General features: G+C 42.2%; 1 protein-coding gene across 2 annotated transcripts in view; it reads right to left on the bottom strand.

The window, feature by feature from the left end:
• LOC148532156 (cadherin-6-like) overlaps positions 1-20,270 on the bottom strand; it is a 351,919-nt gene that overhangs the window by 38,691 nt on the left and 292,958 nt on the right. For both annotated transcript variants that reach the window (XM_088468252.1, XM_088468254.1), the window contains exons 8-9: positions 18,606-18,742; positions 14,021-14,142 (exon numbers count right to left, since the gene is read on the bottom strand). In XM_088468252.1, coding sequence (XP_088324378.1) covers positions 14,021-14,142; positions 18,606-18,742 — 259 coding nt within the window. The remainder of the gene's footprint in view (positions 1-14,020; positions 14,143-18,605; positions 18,743-20,270) is intronic.

Raw genomic sequence — 20,270 nt, 5'->3', positions numbered from 1 at the left:
GTGGAGGTGCAAATGCAGGCATGCCTGAGCATCTCAACGGCGTTTTAGAGGTGTGCATAATTATAAGACAGCATCATAGTACACGTCACCTGGCTTGTTTTTACACTGAAGTGATCACAGTGCTTATGGCAAGGTATGGTCAACCTCAAGTGCTCCTATCACATCCGATGTACCGATGGTTGCATGTACTTCCTGGACGTGACGTGCTCAAGTGGGCATCTTAAAACAGGCTGGTGGGTGTCTGCATACATTATGTGATCGCTCTCTAAGAAATACTGGGCGTGCTAATGCATTGCCTACACAATTAGCATACACATCGTGCGAGCGATCGCATCTAGCGAGTGGCTCTAAATCAGCTCTCAAGTCCGTACTCAGGTCTTCTCTCCAAGGGCCTGATTCAGACCCGGTCGCAAGTGCTGTGCATTCGCAACCAGGTCGATGGTGGGCCAGTGCGCATGCTCCGGGACTCACTACAAAAGGGGCGGCTGTCAATGTTGATCGACAGCTCGACCCCTTTTGTAGGAGTGGCTGGGGGGTGGCTTCACAAACGGAGGCGTTCCGAAGCGAATGCCTGCCGTTTGTGGGCGGCCTCACTGACATCACCAGTGATGTCAGTGAGAGAGCTTCCGGCTCTGTTAGAGCCGAAAGCTCGCTGGGTCTGGCGGCCACGAGACCCTACCACAAGGGTCTCGTCGCAAGCCCGATGGTCAAGATGGTCTTGACCATCGCGACCATCATCATGGCCGCTCGCATAAGCTGTGGGTGATAACCCACAGCTATGCGAGCGGTCAAGAGGCCGCAACTTAAAAACCAAGCGCCCGCCCTGAATCAGGCCTCAAGTTCGGAACTCGGATCTAAATACTAGAACTTACATGTTTGGATTGCTTTTAAGTTCCTTCTTCATAATTTCAGGTGTATGAGGTGGTCATAATGACTGGAAAATAATATTATTGATTTTAATAATACTGTATTGGAACAAAACCCAGTCCAAGTTACATGATTTTATCTGTTTTTATAAATTTTGAAAGAAATAAAAAATCGAAACTGAACCAAAACAATTGAGGGTGGTTTTGCCAAAACCAAAACCAAAGCACGACAATGATTTACAACCAAAACCAAAACACGGGGGTCTACTCTGCACACATCTTTACGAATAATCTGGTATTAATAACCCCAGACAGGTACTTTGTACAACCACTCCCCTTGGTGGATCTGCCCCATGTAATACTGGCACAAAGCATATGCCTGAGCAATAGGAAAACAGGAAATACAGTAAAATGTTTACTAACATTAATCCTTTACTGTAGTTAGGGTTTATGTACTATGCATTAATGTACTCCAAGACTCAGCACAAATAACACACCTTTATTGACATAGTCATCAGTACAAGCTAGAGATTTACAGGTACATTCAGCAAGAGATCATTATACTGTATACTGTCGCACCTAGATAAGAGAATGTTGACAGCCATGGAAAAGGACAATTTATCAGTGTTGTAGCCTTGGCATATTGGTCTACAGAGAAAGGATACATCTGCCCCAGTTAATTTAAAAATCAGATAATTAACCTTTGATTCATCCATAAAGAGACCAGAATCACCAAAATATGGCAACACATACTAAAATAACTTAGGCAGTCTTTCCAACCTAGAATGAGTCAAAGGAATAATTGCTAGTGACTCAAGTGCAAAAGCAAACAAGGCTGGAGAAAGAGAGCATCCCTGTCACATACACCTCTAAAGGCTAAAAAGAGGAAGAAACGTTGGGGTATATTTACTACAGCTTAGAAAATGAAAAGTGGAGGTGTAGTGGCAACACGCCCATAGTAACGAATCAGTTTCTTTCTATCATTTTCTTGGATGCACTATAGAAATTATAGCTAGAATCTGATTGGAAGCAGCTGGCAACAGATTTAACAACAGTATTCATTTAATTCTTTAGGAACCCCAATAATGGAAAGCTCAGCCACTCTGCAGCCTCGTCATCAATAAGTCAAATTTTTTATGAATATTAGATAATATGATAATTACCTGTATCGGTACATTTATGTGTCATAAATAAAGGACTGATCTGGGTGAACCAAAAATACATACAGTAATTACTGACTGCAGGTATTTCTCAAACACATAGAAGCAAGCACTCCTTATCAACCTGGACTAGAATGAGGAATTACACTGAGGGGTAAATTTACTAAAGGTCGATTTGCAGGTCAATTTGAGGAGTGATTTAGCTCTTCTCAAATTTACTAAAATCGAATGCAGTGAAAACCGTTTTTTCACTGCATTTACTATTATTCGATTTGTTTTGCGATTTGCAAAACAAATTCGATTTGAGTCAGTTATGAACAGTGATTTGCTGTTCGATTTGGCATGTTCATGTCCAAATCAAACGTCAAATCACATTTCAAAACAAACTGCAAATCCCCGACACGTTAGAACTGCTTCATGCTTTCACTTTCAGCATGAGCAGTTCGTTCTCACACAGATACATGCAAACATCAGTGAGATGCTTGCATGTATCTGCCTGGAAAAAGTGACTAAAGGGTTAAAATAAAAAAAATAAAAAAACGTGAGGTCCCCCCCCCCAAAAACAGAACCAGCCCGGACTGCTGAAACCCAGGTCTGGTTGACTAAGTACAGGGAAAAAATGCCGTAGGATTTCCCTGTACTCAGGGGCCTACCTGGGCTGACTAACGGTCAGGGATGATGCTGCGGCTGGGGGGCCCGGTGATAGGGCTCTCCTGGCTGTGGCATCAGTCCCCCGTTAGAAAGGGTCCAGGGCTGGTTCTGTGATTTACAGGGAGACCCTACGCAAATATTTCCCTGTAAATCCAGAACCAGCCCTACTTCCCATAGCCCAGTGCTGGTTGCACTGAGTACAGGGAGACCCTACATCATTTTTTCCCTGTACTTAATCAACCAGACCTGGGTTTCAGCAGTCCAGGGCTGGTTCTGATTTGGGGGGGGACCTCACGTAAAAAACTTTTTAAACTTTGAACTGTTTAATTACTTTTTCCAGTCAGATACATGCAGGCATCTCACTGATGTCTGCATGTATCTGTGTCAATCCAACCTGCTCATGCTCAAATCGAAAGCATGAAGCAGGTCTATTCTATTGGGGATTTGAAGTCCGATTTGAAGTCTGATTTTGAGGTCAATTTCAAATCAAATGATAGTAAATAATGGTTTTGTGTGTTGGGCTATGTAAAAGTACCAATGTTTTTCTGATGGTCGATTTGAGGCTGTTTTGACTAAAAATTCGATTTTAAGTCCAATTTTACATTCGATTTGGCCTTTAGTAAATACCCAAAAGCAAAATCGAATACAAATCGAATGAAAATCGCATCTCAAATCACTCAAAATGCCAAATCGACCTTTAGTAAATTTACCCCTATATCTGCTTGGGAAAATCTGTATATTATTTTCGATGGCCAGTCCTGAGATCGACACCTTAAAATATCTTATTGAAGTAAAGCAGTAAGCAATAACAGCAAAATATATTGACATCTCGGCAACTGGAGTGGAGGAGAGAAAACTCCTCTCTGGGCGATACCTGCAAGCCCCGCAGCGTATCAGCCTTGCCTTGTGTCCAGCCCCATATGTGTATATGTGAGATCTCAGTGCTGCTCTCTCAAGGACTTGCAGTGCTGCTCTGTCAGGTACTGCTGGGCTTTATAGTACATACTAGCAGTTAATCCTGTTGACATGTTAAAAAAATGTTAAACTGCAGAAGTGTGCTTATCATTTTTTAGTAATAGTTGTCTGATTTTCAGCTGTCTGATACAGTTGTATGGCAGCAATGAAATTGTTACATGAAGGGGTTAAAGTGGGCCGGAACTGCGTCCCTTCACTTCTATTTGGAGACGGAACCAGTTCCTCCTCTGGCCCACCTCAGCCCGGCGCCGCAGGCAGGCTCCATTTGCCGGGTGCCCACTGAGATTTTGTTACAAGCGGGCGCCCGGCTCCTTCCCCACAGCGCCAGCAGCAGCCGGAGACTGGAGTTCACTCCTGAGCTCCGGCTTTCGGCTCCCACAGTGTCCACTATGGGAAAGGCGTCATGACGTTTCTGCCATGTTTCTGTTCCGAGGAGCAGCCAGGCGGAACGGACTGCAGTGGACACAGGATCAGGGTTTAAGGTAAGTAATGTTTTGCTTTAATTTTTCTGTGTTTGCACGGGACTACCACAGGTGGCATTACTGCAGGGGGCACTACTGCAGGGGGCTTTACAACAGGGGGCACTATTACAGGGGGCTTTACTACAGGGGGCATTACTGCAGGGTGCATATTTTCTACAGAGGGCATTGCAATTGGGAGCATTACTATTGGAGGCATTACTTCTAAAGGGGGCATTACTATGTGGGAATTACAACTGGGGGCATTACCACTGTGGGCACTGATACAGGGGGCATTACTGTAGGGGCATTTCTGTTGGGGGCATTACAACAGGGGGCACTACTTATGCAGGGGGCATTGCTGCAGGGGAAATTACTACAGGGGGATTTACTGCAGGGGACATTACCACTGGGAGCATTACGATGGGGGGAATTACTACAGTGAGCACTACTACAGGGGGCATTACTACAGGGGGCATTGCATAGGGGGCACTATATATGGGGCTCCCCTCCTGGGGGCACTGCATAAGGGGCACCACTACTGTGGGCACTGCATAAGGGGCACCACTACAGTGGGCATTGCATAAGGGGCACTACTGCTGTGGGCATTATGTGTAAGGGGCACTACTGCTGTGGGCATTTTACAAGGGGCACTACAGATAGGAAGCTGCCGACAGGCCTGAGAGGCGGAGAAACGTGTTATTAACACTGCACATCTGTGGAGAGAATGAAGGACAAACAGGCTGCTGTTTGATGAGATTCCCTGGTTTATTGAGACATATTGTGATCAGCAATTACCACTGCTGGACTAAGGGCCCCATACAGACCCGCTCGCGAGCGCATAGCCGGGCAGCACGCAAGCGCGGCGTGCATGAGCCCCGGAGCGAGTGAGAACTTCACTCGCTTGGGGCTTGCAGCAAAACGGGGCGGCTGTCGATGTCAATCGACAGCTCGCCCCTTTTTGTAGGCGAGTCGGGGGGGTGGCTGGCCGTTTGGGGGCGGCCCTACTGACATCACACGTAATGTCAGTAATGAACTTTCTGCTCTATTAGAGCAGGAAGCTCACTGGGGCTTGCAGTGGACAAGACCCTACCACAAGGGTCTCGTCGCAAGCCCGATGGTCACGATGGTCACGACCATCACCTGGCCACCTGCTAAAGCTGTGGGTGGTCACCCACAGCTTAGAGAGCGGCCTGGAGGCCGGCCAAAAAAAAAAAAAAACAGGCCGCCCTGATTCAGAGTGAGCACTCACAAAGAGCGTCCGGCTCTGAATCAGGCCCTAAGAACATTGAGACCGGGTAAAAAGCTTGTATTTTTTAAACCAAAAAAGACTCTATCTAAATACAAGGGATACCATCAGGGATTGAGTTCCGGGATTTAAAGATATTATGCATGCATGCCGTTCATACTCTCCCTGCAACCCATGCCTAATTCAATCCACAGTTAAAACACTTCCAAACTGGAATAATTTATACAATCTTCTGTTGGAACTGCTTTTCGAGCTACCTCAAAGCAACATACTAACCATATTTGTTTTGATTTTTGATTTTTACTGCTGCAAGCAGATTGTGATAGTGTTATATGCACTTCTTTACCAAAAAAGGATACAATTCATAATATCCTCTTTAAATGGAGCCACACTTGGACACTCTGACATTGTGAACATTTTGACATTTTTAATTTTATTTTGGTATCTGGTATATGTTATTTTTTCCATTGAGGAATTCTGCATGTTGCTATGTGAAGTTATACACTCTATTCATATAGTACATATGTAAATTTCCAGAGATTATGGCCCCCATTCAGAGGCGGTCGCAAGAAGCGAGCGCTCGTTCTGAGTGAGGGCAGGTGCTTCTTTTTTTTAGTGCGGCCTCTTGGTTGCTAGCTAAGCTGTGGGTTACCACCCACAGCTTAGCGACCGACCAGGGTGATGGTCGCGATGGTCAAGACCATCGCATCCATCGGGGCTTGTGACGAGACCCTAAGGTTGGGTCTCGGCAGCCGCAAGCCCCAGGGAGCTTCCTGCTCTGATCGAGCAGGAAGCTCCCCACTGACATAACTGCTGATGTTAGTACGGCCGCCCACAAAACGGTAGGCATTCCTTAAGGAACGCCTCCGTTTGTGAAACCAGCCCCCCGCCCCGCCTACAAAATGGGCCGAGCTGTCAATCAACATCGACAGCCAGCCCATTTGTAGTGAGCTCCGGAGCGAGAGAGTTTCTCTCTCACTCCGGGGCTTGCGCACGCGCAGTGCGGCCACTGTGCGTGCACAGGGCCTAACCATCGACTGAGTTGCGAGCGCTCAGCGCTTGCGACCGGGTCTGAATGAGACCCTATATGTGGTACATGCTGACTATTTAGGCTTTTTTGTTTTGTCTGTCACTTGACATTTATTTGATTTAATCTTTTTTATGTCTTATTATTATTAATATTATTTTCAAGTATCTACTGTATGCATTACTAGCTATTTAGCAATTTTTATAATTAAAGATTTGTTATTATTGATTAGTGCCTCACACTTTCTTTCCTTTTTCTACACAAGGTAAACACTGTCCGATTTTTTTGATCTGGCCAACAAACAGTGCGATATGTCTGCAAATCAAAAGCCTGTGCTACAAATAATGCGATTTTGTATTAGAAGATACCGTTTTATATATGGGTAGGATTATCGATAACACACACACTACTTGATATGTGGAGATTGAGGCTGAGATTTTCTGTCCTGGCCGACTGATCAGATAATCAAAGCCCTTCTGCAATACGGGAGGTTTCTGTCCTCCCCAGGGGCGTATTAAGAGAGGAGGGGGTCTCCGTCCTGGGCACCCTCCTCTTTTTTCGGTTGCCATCAGTGAACTGACAGCAACGGTAGACTCGGAGCACTAGAGTGTGCCCGGAGTCTACTGCACATGCGCAGCTCACCGGGAAAATGGCACAGAAGTCATTTTCATGGTGATTTCCTACTGCGCATGCTCAAAACGCGGAGAAAATGGCCATGCTAGCCTGCCTAGTGCTGACAAACTTCTTGGCAGGCCAGCTGTGCAGCAGAGCCAGCTGCTACATGCCATAACATAGGACTGTATTGCCACTGATCTTGCTGCCTCTTCTTTAAAAATTCCAGGACCCCACGGGTACAGTTGAATGCCAAAGGACAATGTACCAATAAGAAGACAACTGCTTGAGAGTGAAGAATGGGACTTCAAGATTTTAACAAAAGGAGCTCAGCACCCCACTAAATGATCAGGCTAGGTTTTCAGCTTTCACCTTACACTTAGGGGTATATTTACTAAAGTGAGAGTTTTTAGAAGTGAGATGTTGCCCATAGCAACCAATCAGATTATACTTAACATTTAACTAGCACCAGAAATAATAGTTAAAATCTGATTGGTTGCTATGGGCAACATCTCCACTTCTAAAAACTGTAAATATATCCCCTTAGGTCCGTACACAGGGTACGATTAAAATGCATGATATGAACGATATCGATCATATCGTTATCGTTCATATCGTGCATTTTTCGGTACCTCCAACTCACCAACGGCCTGCGATGCGCGGGCACGTATGGATGATAACGATATCGTCCATCGCCCGTGCATGCAGGCCAACCTGGTCGACATCGATGGCCATCATTGGTGGGTTGGTGGTGTGCTGGATGATCGATATCGATCATCCAGCACACACGGGAGATCATTCAACAATATCATTATCGTTGATGATCGTCCCGTGTGTATGCACCAATAGTGTATGGCAGAAAAACAAGGAATGGTGGTAATAGAAAGCTGAACCTACTTGTGTTTTTGCTACAGTAATATAAAATAAACACTTTATATTTGGAGTATCCTCAATTTTACTAGCTTTTGGGGACTTAAGGGTGTAGAACCTTTGCTTTTGTAAGAGTACAGTATATTATTTGTTTTACTTTGTACAATGGTATATTTGCAGTAGTAGTAATTCTGGGTAGTTTTGCTGTACATTGGTCTTGCAGTTTGTAGGTGCCAAGATGAAGGGAAGCATAACTTTTCTTGAACTGTCTGTTTACAGTAGGTCTTTATATGTTGACTACCCAGATTCAGATCTCAGTGGTTGATGCAGTAGAAAGAGGCATGACTGGTGCAGGTAGAGCGGATACAATTACAGGTTATTTATCCTTGCTACAATGTGCACTTTTGTCAGTTCAATAAGGATTACAGCTCAGTCTTTATGTTATCCCCTATGTGTATGGTGGTTCACAATTTTTTTCCTAATTTATTTTCATAGCTCATAATTTTATCTAATATGTGGTTCTACTATGTATAACATGTAGGTTTGTAACAAATGTGTGTGACCGGGGCATTTTTATGATTGTTATGTAGCTAATGACATTATTATTATTATTATTATTATTATTATTATTATTAATAATAATGAGCTTTATTTGTAGGGTGCCACATGTGATCTGCAGTGCCGTACAGAGGGTAAATGACAAGACAGTACATGGTAAAACAGTACAATACAATAAGCAATACAGTATACAATTAACAAATAACACTATGGGGTATATTTATCAAAGTTCGATTTTGTTCGGTTTTGTATTTCTGGTGATTTTGCATTCGATTTTCATTTGATTTTGATCATCAGAGATTTACTAAAGCCAAATTGAACGTGAAATTGAATATAAAACCGAATCCCCTTCAAAATCGAATATCTTCTAAACATCGGTACTTTTGCATAGACCAACATAGAATGTCCTGATTTTCAAATTAAAATTGTACACGAAATTGAACACAACATCCCAAAATTAAGAGACCTGCTTCATGCTGGTGATTTTAGCATGGTCCTTGTGTATTATGTGTATATACTGTGTGTGTTAAATTAAATACAAAAATGACATGGGGTCCTCTTCCCAATAACACAAGCAGCACAGGCCTGTGTGAGCCGGACCTGGTTATGAAAATAAGATGTAGGTGGTGCCCCATATTTTCAACTGCCAGCACTGGACTCCTGAGAGGGTCCTGATTGTGAAAATAGGGGGGGGGGAAGACATAGGGGTCCCCCATATTTTAAAAAACCCGCACCAGGTTCTTAGTAGCGGGGGTACAATGCCACAGCTGGGAGACACGCTTCACGGGGTCACCCTGCCAAAGCATTCAGCACACCACACTAGTCAGCCCTGGCCAGGGATGCCTTGGAAAGTGGGGACCCACCAATAAAGCCAGGGCTGAATCCCGGGGCTATCCCTCACACCCCTGGGATCTGGTTGAGGGGTTGATAGGTGTAAAAATAGAATAATACTAATATTGTCTTTTACATGGGGACTGTAGGTCCCAGCAAGCCTCCCCCGCATGCTGGTACTTGGAGTACCACAGGCACCAGCATTTGGGGCATTAAGAGCCCGCTGGTACCTACACTCCCCCTGTAAAGGAAATATTGAAATAAAGACAGTACACACACACCCTTGAAAGTCAAATTATATTACAAACACTCACACTATACTCACCTTGTCCCTGGTGTTCTGTTCTCTTCTCCAGTAGCATCCTGGGCATTAAAAATAACAAACCGCATTGTCCCGAGCCGTAACGGACAAAGAAGAGCTGTATGTGTATACACAAGTGACAAGACTCACAAGGACTCCTGCACATGTGGGTCTGCCAGCCAATCAGCGGCAACCTGCCGCTGATTGGCTGTGAGTGGCCTGGCTGTCAATCAACAGGTATGAGTTTATGCTAAAATATATAATGTTTATTTCATAATTTTGTTTTCTTTATTATTTAAAACAGCTGAAAGCCGGGTTCCAGGTCTGTGACCGTGGTCAGCTGATGTGTGCTGTAAACTGAGATGGCAGTTTACAGCACAGCTAACATGGGTCACAGTGCAGGAGCCCGGCAACCAGCTGACGGGAGGAGAGAACTCACCGATCACCAGATCACCTTTGTATTTTTTTAAAAACGATTTATATTTTTACAGTGATATCAGCTTGTGGTCTCTTTAGACTACAAATCTGATCAGATGTGCTGACTCCTGGCTCTGCCTGTCAGAACAGAGCATGAGTGGGCTGAATTGGTGGGGGGATGGGGAACCTGCTTAACACCATCTCCAGGTGCTCCAAAAGTCCTTTAATACATTCCAGTGAAACTAAAATAGTAATTTTAGTAAAACAAGATTGATTAATAGAGCCCTTAGTGTATTAGTGACAGATGATGCAACAGCCATGTACCATTTTACAGGTAACTAAAAGCAATGTATGCATAATGTCCAGTTTCTTAGGATTTTTTCATTCTGAATGGTAGTTTTTGTGACTTGATTCTGTCACATTGACAACAAAAGTGAGACTACAGGATGATATCACTATGTTATTTGGCACCTGAAACAGAACACGTGGTTCTTTTTTTGACCTGAGCAAACTTTGTGCCACAAGAAGTGACCCAGTTGTATAAAAAGTATAAACTTTGCTGTTCTTGTACAGTATTAACTAAATCAGACTCCTCTAAAGCCATAATTTATAAGAAAAGAACAAAAGAAAAATACTGTTATAGTACAATTCATAAGCAAACCATCACTTTGTAATAGACAGGACTACAGCCCTTAATGGTTATTGCACAATATTCATCCATTGTGGCTGTGTTTCTTATTGCTGTCTTTTACTACACTGCCATGTAACCTTTACAAAGTCGGTCCCTTCAAGTCACTCCAGAAATACCATGGTAATAGAGGAAGTATCTGCTAAGGGGCACACAGCTGCTCTCACCCTCCAACCCCATCAAAGTCCCTTCTAGCAGCAGTGGGGTTGCAGACAATTTCTCATTTCTGGCCTACTGAAGCTTGCGCTATTATTCAGGCCATGGCCTGTGGTTGGTTAACAGTGGAAGTTGCTAACTAGTAGCAGTCATGGACTGATCAGTAAAGGGAGCTTCAGAAAGCCAGAGAAAGTGAGTTATTGTTTGCTCCATATGCAATGGGGCCTTTATACATTATTGCTGCAGGGCCCACAAATGTCTAATTAATATATTTTATTTATATGGTGCCGCAATGCTTCCATAGCACCATACACAGTATATTGGACAATAGATATTAACAGACTAGTTTACAAAATGATAGAGTAGCATAAATCCGAAAATCCATATCTGCCAATTAAATAATTACATTAAGGAGACATTAGGTAAGAGGACTTTGCTCGTAATGGCTTATATTCAGACATTATGCTCCACATCTACCCATATAACAGAGCACTGGGTATTAAGCCTGCAATCATCAGTGACCTAGTAGGGTTTGCATAATTATGTAACATGACTCCTTATAGATTTGCCAGTTCTTTGCAAAATTAACAACTTCTGTACCTATTTCATACCTTTAAAGTTAATATTTTATAGTGGGCTTTGTGTCTCTGACAGGACAGTTTCTGTATATTAAAAAATAGGAACAATTTTTCTTATAAAATGTCCTGTTGCTAAAGAATATTAACCTGTTTACCTCTCAATGTTCTGGTGCAAATTTTGCTAAACTTGCAAATACAATGTTTTCAGGGACCAGCAAGTACTATCTCAACATGTAGGGATACATTTACTAAAGTGAGAGTTTTTAGAAGTGGAGATGTTGCCCATAGCAACCAATCAGATTCTAGCTATTATCTTCTAGAAGGTGCTAGATAAATGTTAAGCAGAAACTGATTGGTTGCCATGGGCAACATCTCCACTTCTAAAATCCGGCACTTTAGTAAATACACAGCTGTAGTATCAGGTACATATCAATATACACATGTACAGAACAACTAATGTTAACAGTATCATGAAACTGTACATTATGACCACCTGCCTAATACCTGTATGCTGCTTCTCTGTGCGCATCAAAACAGTTCTGAGCTGCAAAGCATGGACTTTACCAGCAGATCCGTTAACTCCTGTAAATTGCAAGGTGGAGCTGCCATGGATTGGTTTTGTTGTTCCAACACATACCACAGGTGCTCGAGTGTGGAGTAAGATCTGGTGAATACGGAGGTCAGGGCAACAACTTGAACTCATCATTATGTTCCTGAACCATTCTTAAACAATCTGTGCAGTATAACACTTTGTTGAGCTCTTAGATTGATAAGTCCTGATCACCCAACACCATGATGTCAGTTCCTGGTTTTTCCCTTCTCAGACCACTGTCGGTAGATACGCACCACTGTTGAATTTGAGCTCCACAAACCTTGCCATTTCATAAATCCTCTGAATCTGTCATCTGGCTATACTGATTTTGCCCATATCTTCTGCATTCAACACAATGACTAGAAGTACCTAATGTCATCTAATGTTAACTTACAATCTAATATATCCCTGACATTGACATTTAATAGTACATGGTCAATATCACACGCTTCATATGAGACTAGACATATTGTTTTGGTTCACCTTAGAGTGTTTAGCCAGGTACTGGCTGCATCTCCTGTACTTTAGTAGTTACATTCTTGCTTTATCATTGACAGGTAGCTGAACAATAGCTCTATCAGTTGCAATTATGAATTAGAAATACAATATAAAATCACTGCATATGATCACTCATACATTGAAGTGCAGATGGACCACACGAGCAGTCATTATTTCAGTGATAGAAGAGCATACTCAGACAAATATTTTGTCCAATGTTATATAGTACCCATTTGATCATTTAATGAGTGTTGCAAGAGACTGAAGGGTCTATTTATTAATCAGCTCCTACCTATTATTTTATAGACTGTACTTGATAAATGCACCTTCAAAGCTGATTGGTTACTATGGGCAACTTCTCCACTGGCACACTTCTCCACGCTTTTCACTGCTTGATAAATAGACCCCTAAGGGGTCTATTTACTAAGCAGTGTTAGGAGACAAAGTGAAATGAGATAAGGTACCAGCCAATCAGCTCCTAACTGCCATGTCACAGGCTGTGTTTGAAAAATGACAGTTAGGAGCTGGTTGGCTGGTACCTTATCTCCTTTCACTTTGTCTCCTAACACTGCTTATTAAATAAACCCCTAAATTAGAGGTCTATTTATCAAGCAGTGAAAAGTGTGGAGAAGTGAACCAGTGGAGAAGTTGCCCATAGCAACCAAACAGCTTTCAAGTAGCACTTATCAAGTACAGTCTATAAAATAATAGTTAGGAGCTGATTGGTTGCTAATTGCTATGGGCAACTTCTCCACTGGTTCACCTCCACACTTTTAACTGCTTGATAAACAGACCTCTTATAATTGTACTTTATCGGGGTGACTTTTGTGCAGTAGTTATAATATCAGAGTAGGTTAAATACATTTTATGTAATTTCATTTTGTGCCCTATGAGTTTAGGCACATTGGGGTAAATGTATTATAGCGGCACGCAAAGCGAAGCAGGACGCACTACCGATGAGATGTATGAATATCTCATCTGCCAGAGTGGGTGAGTGAAAACTTCCCCCTCTGGCGATCCTTGCCTGAGCCTGTAGTGCATCAGCCTAGTGCTGATGAGTTGTGTCTCACCTCCCGGTTGGCTCCACTGGGCATGCACGGGATCTCGCAAGCATCACCATCCACTGCAGCAGGAACAGTGCTGTCCCTGCTGTGGTGATAGGGCAACGACAGCTGCAGCTGTCGATATCGATAGCTGTAGCTGTCGGAACGGTCAGTGCCACTGAACGTTCATACATTTCCCTCCACATTGACTCTGCTATATTGTAGATAGCAGGGCCAATAATGCAGGTGCGCATACCCCACCAAACCCCACAATAAAACATGGGGGAGAAGCGGGATCAGCACACAACGTGTGCGATGCTACTTCTGCCCCATATTGCCGGATAATACATCTCCCCCATTTTTAGATAATATACATGATAAAGCAGATCCCCATACCCTCTGTTATAATAATCTTCTGCCCAAAACTGTACTAAAATAACCTTTGGCATGCTAAATTCAACTTCATTGAAAGTGCAGCACCTTTACTTACCTGTTCTACCTTTGCATTTTCACAAACAAAGATCTCGTACAGCATGGCAAACTCAGGGGCATTGTCATTCACATCCAAAGCTTTAATAAACACAGGGACACGACTGCTTTCTTTAGGATTACCTGTAATAAGAAGATAAGAGAACTCTGTACTATGGCTGTGTACATCTATGTGGTCTCTAAACAGTACAGATTTGGAGTTACAGAGATGGAAATTTCAGCATTCGGGGAATGAGTTTTATTATCTCATATTGAGCTGACTTGTTCAGAGATCAGAAACCAGATGCTGGATGCTGAAGTTAGAAACAGTATTTTATTATTATAATTATTATTATTATTTTTATGTGCTGATTAATCTGATATGTGACACTTGTATATCTGTATGAGACTGAGGGTCTGATTCAGAGCCGCTCGCAAAAAGCGAGCGCTCGCTCTGAATAAGGGTATGTGTTTTTTTTTGTTGTGGCCTCTTGGTCATTAAAATGACATATATAATGTACAAACAAATAGAGAAGTGCTAAAAGTATTCTATGTGAATTAAGTGGTGACGCCATGAGAAAGGCCCAGTCAGAACCCCCAGGGGGCCCCACTCCCAAACGCTCCCCCTACATACTTCACTATCACCTTTTTCCCTTTTTCGTGTGATGCCCTGGGGATGGCCCTTGGAATTTTTTTGGGGTGCCTTGCTTATTTTTTGGGATGGCCCTTATGTCATTTTAATTCTTTATCATTTCATTAACACTTATTGATTTATCTTTACACATCTTTTCTACATACTTCACTATCACCTTTTTCCCTTTTTCGTGTGATGCCCTGGGGATGGCCCTTGGTTGGAATTTTTTTGGGGTGCCTTGCTTCTCGGACGTGAGCCCCTTTATATTAGGGACGCCAGTATAGAGGAGCCTTGACGATTGGCCTGGCACTTATTCATATATTTGCAAATATGTGTAACCAATACCTCTAAATCTCTATTATCATGTAGGATTTAAGTATTGTTTTTGCTGCAGTGTGCTGGAGGGCAAATCTCTCTTTTTTTCTGTGTTCAGTGTAAACCCCGCCCTTTACAAGCACCTGTGTTATGCAATTAAGCTGATCTGAGCAACTACCATTTTTCTTTGCAGAATCAATGATGTGCAGTCAGGTGAGGCAGAGCCTTTCCTGTCATACTTAGGTTTACTCCAGCGTTTTCACTATAAAAAGTATAAGAAAAATATAAAAAAAATATTATAACTATATTCTTTGTATTATTCTAATCATTTTTATAGTCAAAGCTCTGGAGTAAAAAGTGTATGGCAGGTGAGGCACTGCCTCCCCTGTCTACCTTTTCCACACATCTCTGATCAAAACTCACCAAATTTCCAGTACTATATACTGTTGCACCTTTGTATAATATCCACATGAACCCTCTGGTTCATATATGTATCTGTAAATCTGGCTCCGATACTAGCCAGTGCCTCTCCAGCCATTTACCTCACCACACGTCACTTGTCAAAATCCCGGTGGTTGCTTCCTGACTTCCGCAATCCCAAAGGTAAGTAGCGGGGTTAAGGGGAGGTTTAGGGGTAAGGGTCAGGCACTAGGGGGCAGGTTAGAGTGAGGCACTAAGGGGTGAGGGTTAGGTTTAGCGTATGGGGAGGGGGTGGTTAGGTTTAGGCACTAGGAGTTATGTTAAGTTTAGGCACCAGGGAGGGAGGGCTAGGGTAGGGAGAGGTGGAGGGTTTCCAGCGTCGGGATTTTGAACGCCGGGATGCCGAACTCCCCATTCCATACCCATCCCAAGGACACATCTGTATCTTTTGTTCTCTGTATTTAGGGCGGTAGTGGAAATAGCTATATATATATATATATATATATATATATATAGTGATAGGATCACTGGTAAAGTGGTCTGTGACAGGGACATTTATCCCAGATTCCTGTCTTATGTGTTTTAAATCCCCAGGAGAAAGTCTGCGGTGTAGCAGGCTTGAGTCTCGGCTTTTTGAAAAGCCGGTTTGGGACCTGGGGGTTGTGAGTGAGAGGAGAGGGAGGGCTCCACCCACGGCCACTCCAGGTTTTGGTTCTCGCAGCCTGGTAACAGGCTTGATTGGGTTCCCACCTGAGGGTGGCCAATATAAGCCTAGTGTGTTGAGGGCTGATTGTCTCACCTGGGAGAGCAGACAGGGAGTTTGCTCAGAGACACTTGAAAACCTATCCGTGAGTACAGTGCCTTGTTGCTGGTGAGGGCATTAGGCCCTGCCAGGTTCTGGTAGTGAGGGAACCACCTGTGAAGTTAGTGCCCGGACAGGGCTAGGATTTATGTTTATGTTTTCTTTATGTTATTCCTGACATTGTACAATAAAGACTGGCGCCGACCAGCTTGTACTTGCATCCAGACTGGTGTGCTGCTTCCCTGCTGCTGTGTGTGTGTGTAAGGAAGGAGTCCTCTACCCAGGAGAGGGACCCCCTAACCTAACTGTGTCACAATATATATATATATATATATATATATATATATAAAATTAAATTAAATATAATTTATCTGCAAGACTCAAATATGTAAGGGGAGCAACATAGACTACAGTGTGCAGCAGGAAGCCAATTAGATATTTAAATAAAGCGAAATGTCAAGCACTTTTAACCTTTTTTAAATGTACATATTAGTATCAATGGGAGACTTAGCCCCTCCATAATGGTTTGCAGCTGAGCTAATTCTGTTACTCGTTTACTGTTAGGACTCCTTGTCATCACCTCCTTGTCACTGGTGTAGGAGCTTATTCATACCTCTTTTCCACTTAAGTCCTGGGTCTGCCCTAGATTTGGAACATAGGGCGTGTGATTCAGCAAGGAATGCAATAGCAATAGCGATTAAGCACGCAGTTCAACTGCCAAAGTATGCTAATCCATTGCGATCGGAATGCTGCTGCTGCACTACATAAGGACGCCTACCATACCTTACACACATCCATACAATCGAGTACCAGAACAAGCCTCAATCACATTTACACAAGTCCTGACCTTATTCAGAAATTGTTAACTTCCACGTATGCTATCAGGCCTCAGGCTGCGTAGGGCATCGACTCAGGTTACCTGTTCACACTGCACCGCGAGCCAGTTTGAACCTGTGTTAAACCCTGCTCGTTACCTGGGAGGAAATGCTGTGTCGCTCAACCCAGATTATTTCAACTGGTCCTTTCACACTGAACAATAACCAACTGCACATGTGTGGTCTCTAAACTGAAAAGGGAATCAGTATTAAATACCGATGGCTGACTAGCCGCCTGGTTCTCATACCGAAGCCAGAAGCCTGAAGGGAGGACATCACGACAGCGACTGGTAAGTACTCTAACCCTTCCGTCCCCCCCAACCCTCCTTTAGGGGTGCCTAACCCTAACCTCCCCCCAGTGGTCCCTAACAATAAACCCCCCCCAAGTGGTGCCTAAACGTAATGCCTAACCCTCCCGGGGGGGTGGGGGGTGCCTAACCCTAACTCCCCTTTCCCCTAGCCTAACCCTCCCTGGGGGGTGCCCAACCCTAAGTCCCCCCGGGGGTGTCTAAACCTAAAACTTCCCCCTCCCCACCCGCAGCTTCAAGCTAATTCTCCCCGGCCGGGCGTCAGGATTTTGGCGTGGCGTCAGCAATTCGATGCCTATCTTTAGTCCCGGGTCGGCCTTCCGCCATCGGAATTCCAATAGCCGACATTCTGGGCGGCGGTAGTTTAACCGCATCCCCTGAAAAGACTTGCACTTACAGAGTAGGAAATGTTAACCCCTGAGTTATATGACTGTTTTGTTAGCTCATAAAACAAACTGGTGCTGTCATTTATAAAAGAAACTATGTTAAAATTGTATACATCTTCTGTTTCTGTAGTGAAGTCTTGAAATGTAATTCCAAAATAAGGTTTAGCATGATCAATGTTTCAATGTGAACTTGTCAGTAATAAAATCATATGATAAGTCCATATAGTACGCAAGTGACCTTCCTATATTCCATTAATCTCTAAATATTATTTGATGACCATACCAGTCTGGTTTACAAAATTCAATGACAATATACCCCAGAGAGCGCGCAAGATACAATTTTAAAGTGTCTACCAATACCAGATCCCCATGTGTAATTGTGTCTGCCTTTCAGATTGACTTCACTGTAGCTACAAATTCTATTAACTTTAATCTTGCTCTGGGTGACTTCCAGTAAAGACAGCAATGCATTTTTGTCAGTCCTGACTGGGAATATAGTACAGTGCAATTAGTAAATGGTTATTGTTACAGAATAGATTAAATTATTATGCCACAAAATCATCTGTGAGCACAATTACATTACATTAACTGAAGATTTTACATATATCTTTGGATACTTAACAAAAAAAACATGCACAAAATACTACTGAGTATTATTTAAGACAAAAGTCTGAATTATTAGTTCTCCTCTTTGTTCAAGGTACTTAAGTCTCCACAAATAGGAGCAGGAATTTTACTGCTATAATTAGCACTTAACATGCCTAACCATACTTCCCAATATATTTTCAAGAGCTTGTCTTGACACCAGCCTGACAAGAACATGCTTTATTACTACAGAGACGATGTTGGTATTTAGAAGCGACTTACTGATTTCTGTAGCTATTACAGTTATATTGTGCCACAGTACTGACTCCCGATCCAGAGGTTTGGATGTAAAAATGGATCCATTTCCAGAATCGATGTTGAATATCCTATCCATGTCTGTATGCCGATCCACAGAATACCTACAAAAACAGTCCAATGAATAAATGTTGGCCTTTATCCAACATGTCACAAAGATTGTTGGCTTTATGTGTTAGCAGCATTAACATGGAATATTGAATTAAAAATGACATTTAAAAATTGCTGCTATTTGAAAATAGCAGCAAAAAGAGCATACAATTACTTAAAGAGCTTGCAATGTCACTACATTATTAAGAACAACGTTTTAGTTTGAGGAAATATCTAACGTTATAAATGTCAAAACATTTTTAATAAAACCTCAGCTTCATAACAACAAGTACTTGAATAATCCACTTCTGACTGAAGCTTAAATCAGTATCTACATGTCCTTAGATATTCCAGAATTATAACATTGAGTTTTCAAAAATAAAACTTTAATGTTATTATTCATTACAGATTGATACCCAATATCAGACATATTTTTATTGTTCTTAATTGACTTTTACCAACTCTTGATCCAAATGCATCTGTTGAAGACATTATAGAGGTAATTTTTAAGGGTAAAAATGCATTTTTCAAACAAGGGCACCTACTACTTTTTCTAGGTGTTGGGGAGTTAGAGGGACTTAAAATTGCAACCCCCATTTTCATTTCACAATGTGACCCGCTGCTGGGGGTCCCCAACAGTTGGTAGGAGAGGTGGGGGACAGGTAGGATATTTTTTTTTTTGCAACTCACTGCTGAGGATGAGTGGAGCTCATCCTCCGCAGTCTTACTATATACCTGGAGGATGAGCTATACTTGTTCCAATGACGACATAATAACTCTTAACTTTGTGACTGCATCTCATTTTGTTCATGTAATCTGTGATAGATGATAGGTATCTTAGAAGTGAGGTTCATTGTTAAAAAATAAAAAGGCACTAAGGACACATACTTTTTGTTGACCTCCAGCTAATATATATATATATATATATATATATATTCAGGACACAAAAATGTTGGATGTAAAATTCCTTAAAGGAGGTCTGCTTCATTCAAAACAACTAGTAGTGACATTGACAAATGAGTGTAAAATTTTAAGACATTTAAAAATTAATGATAAGTTTAGGTTAATACAGCATGACCATCAAGGTAGACTTATTGTACCCATATGTACTGTAAATGCTAAAGGACCAGATGCCATGTAATCCACTGCTGAACCTCAAGGCCAAGTATTCCATGGGAAAGGATTGGATTATTTGAATTAAAAGACTCAAACATATTCCTCAATCATCCCAATATCTTATGTATGTATGTATGTATGTATTTATGTAATATATAGTATCTATGTACAGTATGTATGTAATATATAGTATGTTTGTATGTATATATGTATGTATGTAATATATAGTATGTATATACAGTATGTATGTAATGTATAGTATGTATATATGTGTGTAATATATAGTATGTATGTACAGTATGTATGTAATATATAGTATGTATGTATATATTTATGCTACACATAATACATTTCACAGTAGTTATTAGTCTGATATGAATGTCAGGCTTCCTATCAGTAAGCACATGAATAACACTGCAAGGCTCA

The sequence above is a fragment of the Taudactylus pleione genome, unplaced genomic scaffold (genome assembly GCF_031769625.1).
Source record: "Taudactylus pleione unplaced genomic scaffold, aTauple2 ptg000083l, whole genome shotgun sequence".
Lineage (NCBI taxonomy): Eukaryota > Metazoa > Chordata > Amphibia > Anura > Myobatrachidae > Taudactylus > Taudactylus pleione.
This window is presented reverse-complemented; position numbering and strand designations above follow the sequence as displayed.